Source organism: Tamandua tetradactyla, chromosome 13 (genome assembly GCF_023851605.1).
Source record: "Tamandua tetradactyla isolate mTamTet1 chromosome 13, mTamTet1.pri, whole genome shotgun sequence".
NCBI classification, from domain to species: Eukaryota; Metazoa; Chordata; class Mammalia; order Pilosa; family Myrmecophagidae; genus Tamandua; species Tamandua tetradactyla.
This window is the reverse complement of record NC_135339.1, coordinates 63,199,376-63,212,970: the sequence shown is the minus strand read 5'-3', so window position 1 is coordinate 63,212,970 and position 13,595 is coordinate 63,199,376. Positions and strand designations below refer to the sequence as shown.

Sequence of the window (13,595 nt, the reverse complement as noted above, 5' to 3'; positions counted from 1 at the left end):
ACCCCACCCTTAGCAATGCTATGAGACCTGAGTCTGGCTTTTCACCCACAATGCTTTAACATCCTGGGCTTGGTCTACCAAATGGTCCGCGTTTTTAAACTTCTTCATTGCCCACACCTATCTTAGGGAGTTCCTCTGGGCCAGGGTAGCACAAAGGCCCCTTGCAGCCTTTTCTTCCTCTGAATTTATACAAACAAATTTAGGGAGACACCTGGCCCTTCCCCTGCTGGAGCATGTACTCCATCTTCTTCTCCACCAAACCTCTCTATGTAAAAGCTGCATGGTGAAGGCACCTGCTCTCTCAGGGTAGAGAAGAGAATGCACCCCTGGGGAGACAGGGGGAACTGGGGGCAGGCAGCATGCAATGGTGAACAAGAGGGTAGTCCATTCCAGTAACTCAGAGTAACTTTACTTGGGAAATAAAAGCATGGTACGGGGTTAGGAGTGCCCCAGGGTCTGTTTCTCCCAGAAACTGGGTAGTTCATAGAACAGACAGGAGCTTGCCCCCATGCCTCAAGATGAAAGATCAGTCTCACACATATTCCATGCTCCAGGTGCAGGCTCAGGGATTAACTACTGGGTCTTGCAGTCCCCATCGCTACTGTGTGCTGTCTTTATCTTCTTCAGCTCCTTCTGTAGCTCTGATTCGGCTGCCAGGATCTCCTTTGGCTTCTGGTACTGTGGATGGAACCGGGTAGGAGCAGACATAATTCAGTCACTATCCCCCTCCCACCCTGCCCCCACATACATTCAGGGCCCCTTCAAATCCATCTGCAGATGAGGCAATCGAGGCCTACAGGGTTGAATGGTCCATTCAAAGGCCTGTGGCTGCGTGGGAGAAGACCTTGGCTTGGACCAGAACCCAAGTCCTGTGATTTCTACCCCATTCCCATCATCGTCTATCCCCTTCTAGCTGTGATTTATATAGTCAGGCTCTTCCTGAGCCCCATCCTGCTATCCCCAGCCTCAATTAGAGATGCTTCTTCCCTAGCAAGCATACCCCCGGGGTTAGGCCAAAACTGGGGAAACCTCTGGGATGGGAAGTGGGCAAGGAAGGAGGAAGACTCTTCCTGATGTAGTAGCCAAGAAGGCTGGGTCAATCTTACGGAGATGAGCAGGGTGGAGTTGGCATGAGCGAAGCTTAGGGAGGAATCATCCAGAGGCAGCTGGTATCTGTCTAGGTCAGGAATGGAGAACTTCTTGTAGTACCTGTGGGAACACCAAGAGGCCATAGGGGCACCCAGCAAGGTGACCTCAACAATTTGGCATCAGGTCCTCTTCTTCCAAGCTTTCACACAGTTGTCCTATACCTACCAGACAGCCAGAGAGGAAGGGAAGCTGTTAAGAACACCAGCATTTTAGAGTTTAATCGCTCTAGAAGAAAGGATGGAAGACCTTGTGGCCAGCCTACCAAGAGAGGCATAGAACTAGCCATAATTCCCTGTGAGACCAGGGGTTAGAATGACTGAGGTTTAGGACTCCCAAAGACCAGGAAAAGAAGTCACCTGGAATACACAAACAGCTTAGGCAAGCTGAGCCTCTATGCACCCCAAGCCTCATGGAAACACCACACAGAAAATGCGTCCCTATGTTCTGAAAAAGGACAGAATAAGAACATCCAGGTCTATCCCCCAAAGCTGGGACCTACTTCCACTGAAGGCCTCAGCTACTTTTCCACTTTGGGAGTCTTATCAAGGCCTTGTTAGCCTGACTCTACCTATAGACTAGAGAAAAAAGTGCAGATACAAGGAAAATTCTTTTTGAGAGGACAAACCATGTGGCTCAATGCGAAGTTGGATCTCTGGGGCTCTGGACTACTTTACTGGTGTAAGACCCTGCTTTGTTTTCACACACCATACACAGTCCCTCTCTATCAGCTGGAGGTGCCAGTCCAGAGATTAATGATCCCTTTCAGTAAAAAGCAACAACACAAAACAGATAGCAACACCCAGCCCATAATGGACTTTGTTTTGCAGAAAATCTGACCCTCTTTACCAAAGAGGAAACCCAGGCTCAGAGAGGTAAAATGTTCTACCTGGTTTCACAAAGGCAGTTGTCAGTGGAGTCAGTATTAAGGTTCTTTCTCCTAATCCTATGTTTCTGACACCAGAGCTCAAAGAATGACCTCCTCTTGGACAATAGGCCCATTGGGCATTTGCTTGGTAGACGCAGCCAGCCTCAGTGCTGGCTCTGAGGGCTGCCAGACCTATCAACTGGGCACAGCTTTACTTTCTTTGGCAGCTGAGCCGGGAAAGGAAGAGCTGGAGACAAACTCAAGTGAGGGGCCTGGAGATGATGTGACTTGTAATACTTCAGAGGGGCCTCGGTCCTGTGGTAGCGGTTGCCCTGAATTCACTTCAGAAGCCCCAATGCTCTTGGGTCTTGGATAGGTAATATCAGTGCAGCACTTCAGCTCCCATTCTCCGTGCCCTAACCCCTCAGTTCAAGTACAGGATCTCAGGGTCCTTCTCCTCCCAAGTTCTCCACTCTTGTGGAACTCCACCTCACCAAGAAGCTGGAACTCATGGCAGGAAAAGAACGTTTACCCAAAGGTTGACAGTTTAAAAGGAGTGCAGTTTAGAAGGGGAGGCATCCTAACAGCACCATTTTGCTTTATCTTCCAAAGCTCTGCCCTACGGAAAGACAATCAATCTGCCTGCAATCAGGGGATAGAATTCCTGCCTCATCCTCTTGCTAGCCAGCCCAGCTGAGGGCTCTTCCTGGGACCCTTGGTCTGGCTAGCAAAGGTGGAAGACACTGATAATAGGGAAGGGTCAAAGGTTAAACAGCAGAGATTAGAAGAACACAAAGGCTAGTTAGGAAGCATTAACATCTTGCACACAAATATACACAAAAGTCGGGCAGAGAGAAAAGCAGCCCAGACACACAGCTGATCTGGCAGAGCTGTGGAAGGCCTTGCCATGTAGAGCATGGGAACAACCTCACTACCTACCTAGCTTGAGGGCCAATGAGAAAGGGATGTCTATGTGTCCTCACAGGGTCACTGCCAAGGTTGAGGTAATGGGACTGGAAAGAGTTCCCTGGGTTCAGCCTCAATGCCAAGCAGTGACAAGATCAAAGGAAACCTGATGTGCATGGCTTGCCACCTTCCTTAAATTTCCAGTCCCTTACAGGAGGCTAGGGGGAATGGAAGGCACAGCAGAGCCTAGAGGCTCAGCTTTGCTTTAAGTACCTATTCTAATGGAGTTAGTGCATTGTTTAAGTTTAAACAACTTCTCAAAGGTTTTGGAAAGATATCAAGGGAGTATGGGGCAGATGGCCTGTTCCTTTCTCACCTCTACTCCCTGGCTTGGGGTTGGTCCTGAGGGGAGCTACACTCAACTTTCTCAATAGCACCTGGACCAGAGAAGAAAACCAGGAACTCATTCTGCTTCTGGAAAAGACAGAACCCTTAGCTTCATGCAGCAGGAATGTGTTAGGCATCAGCTGTGTGTCAGGCTATGAGCAGGGAATTTAAGGATGGAGACACAGGACCCCATCCCTGAGCCCCTGAAGGACTTCCACTAAAAGCTAAACCCTTATATTATAGCAAGGTAGTTCCCTAGCTGCCTGCATTCGCCTAACTTCCCCCATTCTCACCCCCCTTCACTGCTCTCAGTCTCAAACATATAATGAAAAATGGCATTTATTAGTGCCAGACACTTTTCTAATCCCATTTACTCCTCAAAACAACCTTCTCAGATTGGTTACTTCTTTGATTCTATTTACACAAGAGGAAAAAGGTATCTTGCCAAAGTCACAAAGCTGGCAAACAGGAGAAGCCCCCATTACAAGTAATGATTCCCTAGATCTCCTGACTACTATCCCCACCCCATCTCTCCACAACAGACTACCTGGTCAAGATTCCCCACATCGTGCCAGGATGAAGCAGATATGGGGGAAGGGGTGGTGGTGGTTCTGGAGTCCACAGAGACTCCAGAGACAACAATGAACAGATTGTCTTCCTTAGAGGTCCCTGAGCACAGGTGCCCTGGGCACTCTCCAACAGGTTAGTGGCTTTCCTTCCTGAATGTGGGCACAGTAGGACCTCTAGCCCTAGCCTATGACCCTGGAAGGGCACTTTGCTTCTGTGCCTCATTTTCTTTCTCCAAATTCTTTAGTCAGATAATGGAACAATACTAGATGAACTTTAGATCACTGTGAAAAGGCCTGGAACAGACCAGCTCTGTACTTCTTCCAGTGCCAGATGGGCAGCTCCTGCATTTTGGCTATTTCAGAAACAGCCTACTGCATCCCATTACTCTCTAGTGTATCCCCTCCCAGTTCCCAAACTTCTCCAACCCACTCTCTCTTGCAGTGAATTGAGAAAGGGCAAGAGGTATGTGGGGGGAGAGGGAGTGGGAGACAGTGAGACTAAGATTTGGAGGAAAGGAAGAGAGAAGTAGGGCTGCTGCAGACAGTCACATGGCCATGCCCCACCCCTCCAGGGGGCATCCTTCACACCTGCAGGACTGGCACAGCCAGACTGGTCCAGAAAAGCCACCAGCCAGTCAGGCCCTTTGAAATCAGCAGGAAATTTTCCTTTTTTCTTAATCACCAAGGCTCTGGTCAAACTGTTGTCACTCCCTTCCACAGTAGCCCCCTCCTAGAGAATCACAGTGCACTATTCCCAGACTAAAGCCTCACAGAAGTCCTGCCAAAGGGAAATCTGTTTCTTCCAGAGTTTATTTAACCACAGAATCCATTTTTTTAGCAATGCCTATGAACACTTACTGCATTAGTACCACTGATGTTAAATCAGCCAAGCTCTCTTCAGAATATGCGTTCCAAAGAATTAATCGAGGATCTGCTTCAGATTTCATCAAATTCCCAAACCACTATGAGGCAGGGATGAGGAAACCTTGCCCAAAATAATACAGCTAGTAAGTGACAGAGGCCAGAATTAACCCAACATCTTCCCACTCCAGCAATGTGGCTCATTCCATTCACAGCTGCCAGCTTCTGGGTTGAGGACAGAGCTTGCTTTCTGCACAAACATTCTTATCAGGAACAGATGGTACTGCACTGGGATCCTGAGTCATCTCCCACTAACACTGAGGCCAAGGACACAATACACTAGAAGCAGTTCCCTTTGAGAAAATACCAGCCCAATTCTTCAGAGACAAGGCAGGTATGGACAAAGGAACCCTGGCTTTGGTCAGAAACCATATTCTAGAACATTAGAACTGGGGTAGGCATGGAACTTCCAGGTAGAGGAAAAGGTTAAATAAGAAAAAATGGAACCTGCAGGTTGCTGGGCACTGGTCACTCACTTTCTCTTCAGCAGGTCAGTTCATCATGCTGACTTACTTATGTGTGAATATAATCATTAATACATGACATGAAATAAAAATATGTACTCTGCCTACTTCTGAATGGTGTGATGATCAGAGAACAGATTTTAAAAGCACCATGATAAAGTTCTATACTGCTTAAAGGAATAGCCATTACGTTCTGTTTCATTAATAATAGGAAAGATACAAAATACAATACTCCAGATAGAAGCTTAAAATGCCAGTAGGCTCAGGAAAGAGCTGGGAAAGGGTGGAGAGGTCTCTCTGGCCTACAGCCCAGCAGGGGCACCTGAGGTGGGCTGGTCTGAGCCAGGCAGGACACTAAGCCAGGGCTCCCATGCAGGTTCCCGAGTGGGAGCTGACAAATTCCTCTTCCCTCTGTAGGAATCCAACCACCAACATTGCTGCCTCCCAGGCTCTACTCCCATTTCACCTGGCCTCACCAACATTTCAGTCCCAACCCCCCCACCCCAACTCAGGTGTTACAGTGGGCCTCTGGCCACGGAGCTCCTGGCCAACAGCGCCACCTATGGCTAGATATGTGCAGGAAATGGGACCCAGAGGATCTGTCCACTGATGAATTTTTGTAAGCTAGCTAGCCTCTCTTCTCTCACTCCCTGGTAATCACATTTTTGCCTGATATCTGTATTCGACAGTGACCTCTGGGGGACAAAAGGGAGGCAGCAGCCAGCTTCACAAACTGCTGGGCTGCAGATTCAAGTGCTATCTGAAGCACTTTTGTTCCCTGTTTGGACCCAGGGCCTCTTACGCCAGGGAATGCTTGCTGAAGCACGGAGTTTGTTTTCCTAAAGGCAATTTCTCTGTTGTCTGAAATTGCTAAATTCCACTTTAGGCACTGACTCCTGTTAATGATGAGAACAATAACAGGAATAAACTGCCTTTTATCTGAGGACTTCAAAGTGCTTTATAAACACAAACCTTATTATTATGACTTTATATTTATAGACAAGGCCCACTGCAGGGGCTGCTGGCTGCATGTACAGCAATAACCCTGAAATTAATTCATTCATCTCCACTTCTTTCTCTGTACCTTTAACTCTGCCAAAATCATAGGAGGTGGAGGTCGTAAGAGGAGGGCAGACCCCAGGGCTGCATTTGGAGAGCTTGGGAGCCACACAATTTCCCTCTTGGCCTCACGGAAGTGAGGGAGATGGGACAGAAGATTGGTGCACATAGCCAGAGAAGAGCATCAAGGAGATAGGTGAATAGATAGGGCAACTCTGGGCCGGGTTTAGCACCAAACAAAGCATGGAGGGTGGCTTAATAGCTGTGGACTGATAACTCATACAACCTCCTACCCAATGTTCTAAATCTTCTTCACAGGAGTTGGTCCTGCCCTACAATCCTTCTGGCCCAGGATAAGACCAATTCACTTCAGGGCTCAACAGGGCTCTGCTCCTCTCTTGTGACCAGTCAGAACTCCAGAAACCCAAATGGGGTCTATGCATTTCCAAGATGGTAGGCCTGAAAGCAGCCCTGCCAGGATCAGATTCCCACCCTGGTTACCTTTTGGGCTCTCAACCCCCACATTTTGCCTCCCTTCTAGCAGACTACAAGGAGAAGAGCTAAGGGAAGCTGAGTACACCTGTTAAATGATAATGCAAGAGACTTGCAAGAGGTCAAAGGATCTAGCCTTTGACCCTCAGTCTAGGGAGGGATCAGATTTCTACTTACCAGTCCAGTATTCTAAAGCACTTAACTAGCTACCTAGGACAGGAGCACCTTCCAGGTCATGTCCTTCCTGCCAGCTCTGACAGTGGTGTCTCCTAGTCAAGTTCACTATGGACTGCATCCAGGCAAGAGGTCAAGGTCACAATAGCCTTACAGCAGAACCACCTAAGATCACAAGTCAATGGCCAGGTATCTCCCTCATTTCCTATTCATTCAACAACTATTTATTGAGCCCAGTATATGGCAGGTCAGATATTCTTTACTCAAGTGACAATTTCCTGCCCTGATGGAGCTGAGTACATTATTCAAACTGGTCCTAGAGAGAGAAGTAGCAAAGGAATCTCTTCAATTTCCAGTGCCTACTGGGATTTTAATTCAGCCTTTGCATCTCCCTCAGAGCTTGAGAGTGGAGGCTTCTCTGCCCTCCAGGGTAGAGAGCAGTCCCAGACCTCAACCCAGACCAAACCCCACCCTCTGGCCTGCTCATACACAAACAGACAGGTGCCCACTATACTTCTCACTTTTTGTTGGTTGTTCTGACAATGAGGCAGCGCTCTTTCTGGTCCACACAGACACTGTAGACGTCAGTAGGATAGGGAAGGTTTCGAATCCGCCACTGGAAACTCATCTTGGTGTCCTTGCGCATGAAGATGGGCTGCAGAAGGCAAATTCAACTCAAGGACTGCTCTCGCGGAGGGGTAGAAAGGGACAGCTCCCATCCTTCTCAAAGCCCTACCCAGGGGTACAAAGGGGCCTTGAGACCTCCAGCTCTTCTCCACAGCTCCCTTCCAATGCTCCCATTGCTGTGACATTCCAGGCCTAGAGCCCTTGCCCTGGCATGACCAAACCAAAATGCTGGGGTGATTCATTCAGCACACTTATCCAGGTGGGCAAACTGGAGACGAGGAAACGAAAAAGACATGGTCCTGTCTGCAAGGGCCAGTAGTCTACCACCACCCCAGCCCCCCTACGATACATGGACAGGCAGACATACATTGGCATTGCTTTCCTTGATGAGTTCAGGCCCCAGACTCCCCGTTCCTGTGGGTACTGGCTCCCCCACTTCAATCTGCCACTGGCCCAAGGCTCCCAGGGCACTTTTCACACGCCACTTTCTCACTGGGGAGAGAAGGAAGCAATGGGATTATGGAGAAGGAAAGGGCTCTGCTCTTTTCTGCTGAATCACAAACATCACATTAGGTAATTGGAACAGGATAGATGTGGAGCCACGGGCCTTTACATTGGGCATTATCCATCTGAGCAGGGACCTCACAATCTCTGATATCTCAGTAGGGCATTTAAATATCAGACAATCTGCAGGGCACATATCATGGGTGCCCAGATGAAATTAATTGGGACTAGGCTGAGAGGAGCCCAATAGAGTCAAGAACCCCCCAAATGTGGCTTTACTTCAAGCAAGGGGAAGATGCAAGTTAGGAAAAGGGTGGCTAATAGAAATAGGAAAATTTCAGATCTCAAAAAAGTGTGAGTTGAGATGCATTTTTTTCCCCAGGCAAAGGAAAAATGAATTAAGAGGATGAAAGCTGTTGGGTGGGATTGTATGATTCAGAAAGTTCAAATATAGAAATTCCCTCACTTTAGGTATACTTGGCTTACAATAACAGCTAAATGCTGTATTTAAACAAAGTTTTAGGCTTAGGCACACACCATTTTTTAATTCATGGAAGTTCTTATATAAATTATTTGTAAAGTGGAATCATCCTTTCACGAGGCAAATAATCTCTTTTTTTCGTTTACGTGTTTCATAATTGAGATGTTAGTATAAGATTTTTCTTTTTTAAGTAAAGCACATATATTATGGAAATTATAATGAAATAAGAAACAAGTTCAAGGAACATTACCTAAAAACTCCTTCCTAAATATTCAGGAACCGCGCAAACCACGCTGTAGAGACTACTGTCATCTGCAGACTCCACCCTCACTGCAGGGTCGGGGAGCAGGGCCTTTCCGACCTGTATCCCCCTTTGTCCCTTTTTCTTCCTGTTACATCTGAAGTCACTGGGGCTCAGGTGGCCCAGTGAGTACTAAAGGCCAGCAGCCTTCCTGTAAGCTGTTAGAGGGAGCTAAATGGCTCAGAAAGTGTAGGATCCTGCCTCAGTGGTTTCCACTTGTTTGCTCCTTTCTCTGGGCTGAGGGATGACAGCTATGGCCAAATTCTCATATCCAGGTAAACTGATGATTTTCCTTTAGACCTTTTGAGCAGTTGTGACAAATCCAAAGTAAGGCATGTAAGCTGAACATAAAATAATGCTGTAAAATTTTAATTTTCCCTTGAATATCTGCTTTTATAAGGTCTGTTGCATTCTACAGCATGCTTTTACTAAGTCTTAGGGCCAAAAATTCTCCCTAGAAACACATTTCCAAGTTTATAATGAAAATTAACAAGGAAGAGTAAGACTTAGAAATATGCTTTATAGGTAACTCCCCTCCCACCCACCCCTAAATACACCTACCTTCTTAAATGAATGAACTGTGACCAGAAGTATATCCAAATTTATTCTCTGTAATACCTCACTTAACTGGAAGCCAGCCTTGTGGGGACCTCTGTCATAGTCACAAACTCAGAAGTGACAAATGCACCTGAGCAGGAGCTTATCATGACAAGTTCCATGTAGCTCAATCTGTATTACAGGAACAATCACTTCCAGATTCTCACGCAGTCTATGAATAAAATGCTATGTGCAGAATATGGCAGGATATTACTTTTTTTCCCTAGGCATACTGATAACGGCATGAGGGACAGCTCACATCGGAGGGCAGTGTCAAAGCTGTATAGCACTTGGGACCATTTAGTGTGAGGGCAAACAAGCACCCTCTAGACCCCAAAGGTACTGCCTTATAATAAACACAATCATCATATATTTTTAAAGTGGAAGTTTCTCTAATCCAGTGCCTATATTTGGGGGATGAGAAATAGCATTTCTTCCCTGCTTGCTCGCCTTCAACCCTTGCCACTTACTGAGGTTCAGCAAGATAAACTAACTTGTAAAAGCCACTGATAAAATTCAAATCTTCTAACTCCAAGCCTAGCATTTGAAACATTAATAAAATCTAAATTATATTTCATGAGTGTTCGATAATCAAATACAATATTTAAGGACGTTTCTATAAGAAAAAAGCAAAATAGTTATTTCCTTTTTATATTTTGGGCCTTTAAAGGAGAAGCTTTGATTGTGTGAAAAGGAAACCATAAGGACTTCATCTCTGGGTCTGACTAGATGAGGGGCTCCTAAAATGATGGGCCTTGTTATATTGAATATCCTAATGCAAGATCAGTGTGGCCCGGAGAGTCAGTTTCCACCTCAAAATTTTCTGTCCCCTCTTTTACTTGAGAGAATGTTGGATTTTCCACAGAAACCTTTCCGACTAGCAGTCTAAATGGGAAGAGTCAACTACGGTTTCCTTACTTCAAGACCTCAAAAGCCAAACGGCTTACAGGAACTTGGCACTATTGGCTGCTTCCATTTTTTTTTCTTTTTTTTGAAAGACCTTAAGAATGAAATATTTTGTTAAAAGAGTACAGAAGAAAGGCTCCCTACTTATTCCTTTAAGAGAATAGCTCTGATATATGATTTTGGTGATGCCCTCGTTATTTTTCCCATGCATGTGGGCATGAACACACTCCAGCAAACACACACTCTGTCTTCTTTTGTCTTTCTTGTCCCTGTCTTTGTTCCTGAACTCAAGGACAGCTCCTGCGGCAACAGAAGACTGTTTCCACCTGCTGTCACTCTGATTTGATTATACGTTAAACCCAAACTGGTGTGTGCAAGGCAGCTCCCCAGGACGCTGTCATATCTTCCCAGCTAAGCCAGGGCCAGTCCTTGGAAAGGAGACTTTCAATGAACCTGTAAAGGGTCTGACGAGGAATATATGAAGGAAGCTGCACCTGGGGGCTTTTTCCTAAGTCAGCAGGAAGCAGGCTGATGGCCCCAACTGCTGAAAGGAGGCCCCATCTTTCAGGTGGGCTGGAAAGTGGAGGTCCTAAAGGCCTCTTTCCCCAAAGCTCCAAGCCCTGGCCCACTTCCAATGTGGATAATTACATTCCCCCCTTCCTAAATACTCCCTGCAGCTTAAACTGGATGCAGGATTCTTCTTTTCTGCCCTAAAACACTGCAACATTGCTATGTGGCTATTAAACAGCTGCCACATCCCATCCCTGAGGAGGCTGAAGGGAATCGAGTGGGTCATTTATAAAGCTGGTGAAGTGCTTGGGGATGAAAGTGCTCAATATCCTCCAAATGCAGCCTGGGGTGGTTAGGCTGGCGGTCAAATACCAAAGCAGATTAAACCGGTAATCCGAATGTAATCGCTGGGGGATGGCCTGCCCTTCAGCCTCTGCCCCCTGAACATGCTGTGTTCTTCTTGGGCTGGTTTGATCTTCCGTTCATTGTAACAGCCCTTCAGTTTTTTCCTCTATGAACACACACAGCAGTCATTGTGGGGGGTGGGAATGAATAGCACTGAGAGGGTAGAAAAAACATGACACTAACATGCTTATTAACATGGACTGGAATAACTTTGTTCTAGACAGATGCACACTCATTCTTCTGTAAATTACTTTCTGGGTTTTTCTAACAGAAAACCAGTTATGTCAATTATTAAGTTTGTATAATAAGCTAAAAAAAGAAAAAAAGAAGAAGAAAACTACTCCTACTTATTGCCACAAAAACCAGGCTCCATATTTTACTTTGTAGACAGCCAAAAGCTGTCTAAGCTTTATTTAGGCATAAAAATTAATAATGAACAGTATTTCGCAAAGGCAGCCTCAAGAGGGAGAGCACTGGTTGGAGACAGGTAAGAAAAGCCTCCGCACCTACAGGTCTGGGTGCCCAGTGGCCCAGTGGGGTATCCTTCTGATGCCCATGTCTGTCCTGCTCCCAACAGCCCCCATTCTGAGCATTCTGGGAAGAGCAAAACTTGGTAAGAAGAAAAGAAAGCTGGATTTAAATTATGCTCAACTTATACAGTATACTGTTGTGGACTGAAGCATGGACTTTTATTCAGGCAGACCCAGGCTTAAATCCTGGCTTGGAAACTGCCCAGCTCTGTGGTTCTAAGCAAGGTACTCAGTCTCTTTCAGTGTCTGTTTTCTTCAACTATCAAAAGGGGAATAACAGTACCTACATCACATGGATGTAATAAAGACAATTAAATGTGATAATTCATATAAAAGTTATGGTATCAATATTGCTATTAGGGAGAGTTGATGCTTAATTGAGGATAGAGTTTCTGTTTGAGGTGATAGCAAAGTTTCAGCAATGGATAGAGGTGATGATGGTAGCACAACATTGTGAATGTAATTAATACCAATGAATTGTATACTTGAAAGTGGTTAAAATGGGAAATGTTATCTTGAATACAAAAAAAAAAAAACCCAACAAAACAAAACCATAGAACAAAAGGTAAACTTTAGTCAAACAATGTTCTCTTATGAACCTCCATTTCTGCATCTAAGGAGAAAGCATCTGAAGTCCATGGTCTATTCCCACTGGCCAAGAGGGGAAGTGATAGGGTAATCTGGGAAGGGAGAGGACAGAGAACTATAAATGAAGGGACCTGGACTTGCTTTTAATTTTAATTTCATGCCCAAGCACAACAAAGAGGCTGGAGTTTTATCTGTTTGTCTGTTTTCATGGCCACAGCTGCTATAGCTGTTTTTATTTGCTCTGTGTGGAGGAGCAAGAGGTGACGCTGGGGGTGGGGATGGGGGGCGAGGAGCTGTAGTAGGTTCTGCCCTGGGAGGGTGGTGTCAGTCCACGTGACCTCTGTTTTCATAAGTTCTCCCCTGTTAGGCATTCCAAGGCTGTCACCCCCTGGGAGTGCTATAAATTACAATGCATTGTGAGGATATTACTACTGTATTGGTTTCCACCGAATCAGTGTCATATGCTAAACACATCAAGATTTTTAATAGCACCAGACTAAACCAATTGGGACTGGAGCCCAAGCAGCTCATAATAAGGAGGGATCAACACTTCACTCTGTGACTGAACATGCGCAGGATACACATTTTAAGACCATAGACTAAGAGAATGCAAACCAGTGTGATCCGTGTTGTCAGTTCTAGACATTTATGAGCTGTCAGAAAAAGGGAAAAAGAAATTCCCTCGCCAATACTACCTGTCGATCAGACCCGGGAAGAAATTAAAGTCAGGAATAATGACAAGAAAATAACCCAGCCCATGATTCCATCATTGGTCTTAGCATTTCAGGTGGAACTTAATAAAGAGACCAACTCCCACTGCTGACAGCCTTAGGCCCTGGGTCAAATACCCAGCCATCTAGCTCTGGGAAGTCGGTTAATGCTGATATGTACACCGGGAAACAGAATGGACAAATCAAATAATTCCCAGAAATCTGAGCTTCAACCCCTATACATGAGCCTGTACTTGAAGGAAAAGAACTGCAGGGATGAAAATGACAATGCTGCAAAATCGCTGTTTCTACCACCTACTCACTTTGATTCAGACACTCTCCATGTTGACCGCCATCTATTCTTGCCGCCTCTGGGGCAAGGTCAGAAGCTGCTGCCTCTGACACTTGCTTGCTCTTAGTGCGATTTCAGAAAACAAAACAAAACTATAC

The 13,595-nt window shown here is 45.9% G+C and overlaps 1 protein-coding gene across 3 annotated transcripts in view; it reads right to left on the bottom strand.

The window, feature by feature from the left end:
* Window positions 1-387: 387 nt before the first annotated feature.
* Window positions 388-13,595, bottom strand: part of DPCD (deleted in primary ciliary dyskinesia homolog (mouse)) — a 35,401-nt gene continuing 22,193 nt past the window's right edge. For all 3 annotated transcript variants that reach the window (XM_077125802.1, XM_077125803.1, XM_077125804.1), the window contains 4 exons: window positions 7,981-8,105; window positions 7,508-7,641; window positions 1,107-1,209; window positions 388-678 (listed from right to left, as the gene is read on the bottom strand). In XM_077125802.1, the coding sequence (XP_076981917.1) occupies window positions 574-678; window positions 1,107-1,209; window positions 7,508-7,641; window positions 7,981-8,105 (467 nt within the window). In that variant the 3' untranslated portion in view covers window positions 388-573. The remainder of the gene's footprint in view (window positions 679-1,106; window positions 1,210-7,507; window positions 7,642-7,980; window positions 8,106-13,595) is intronic.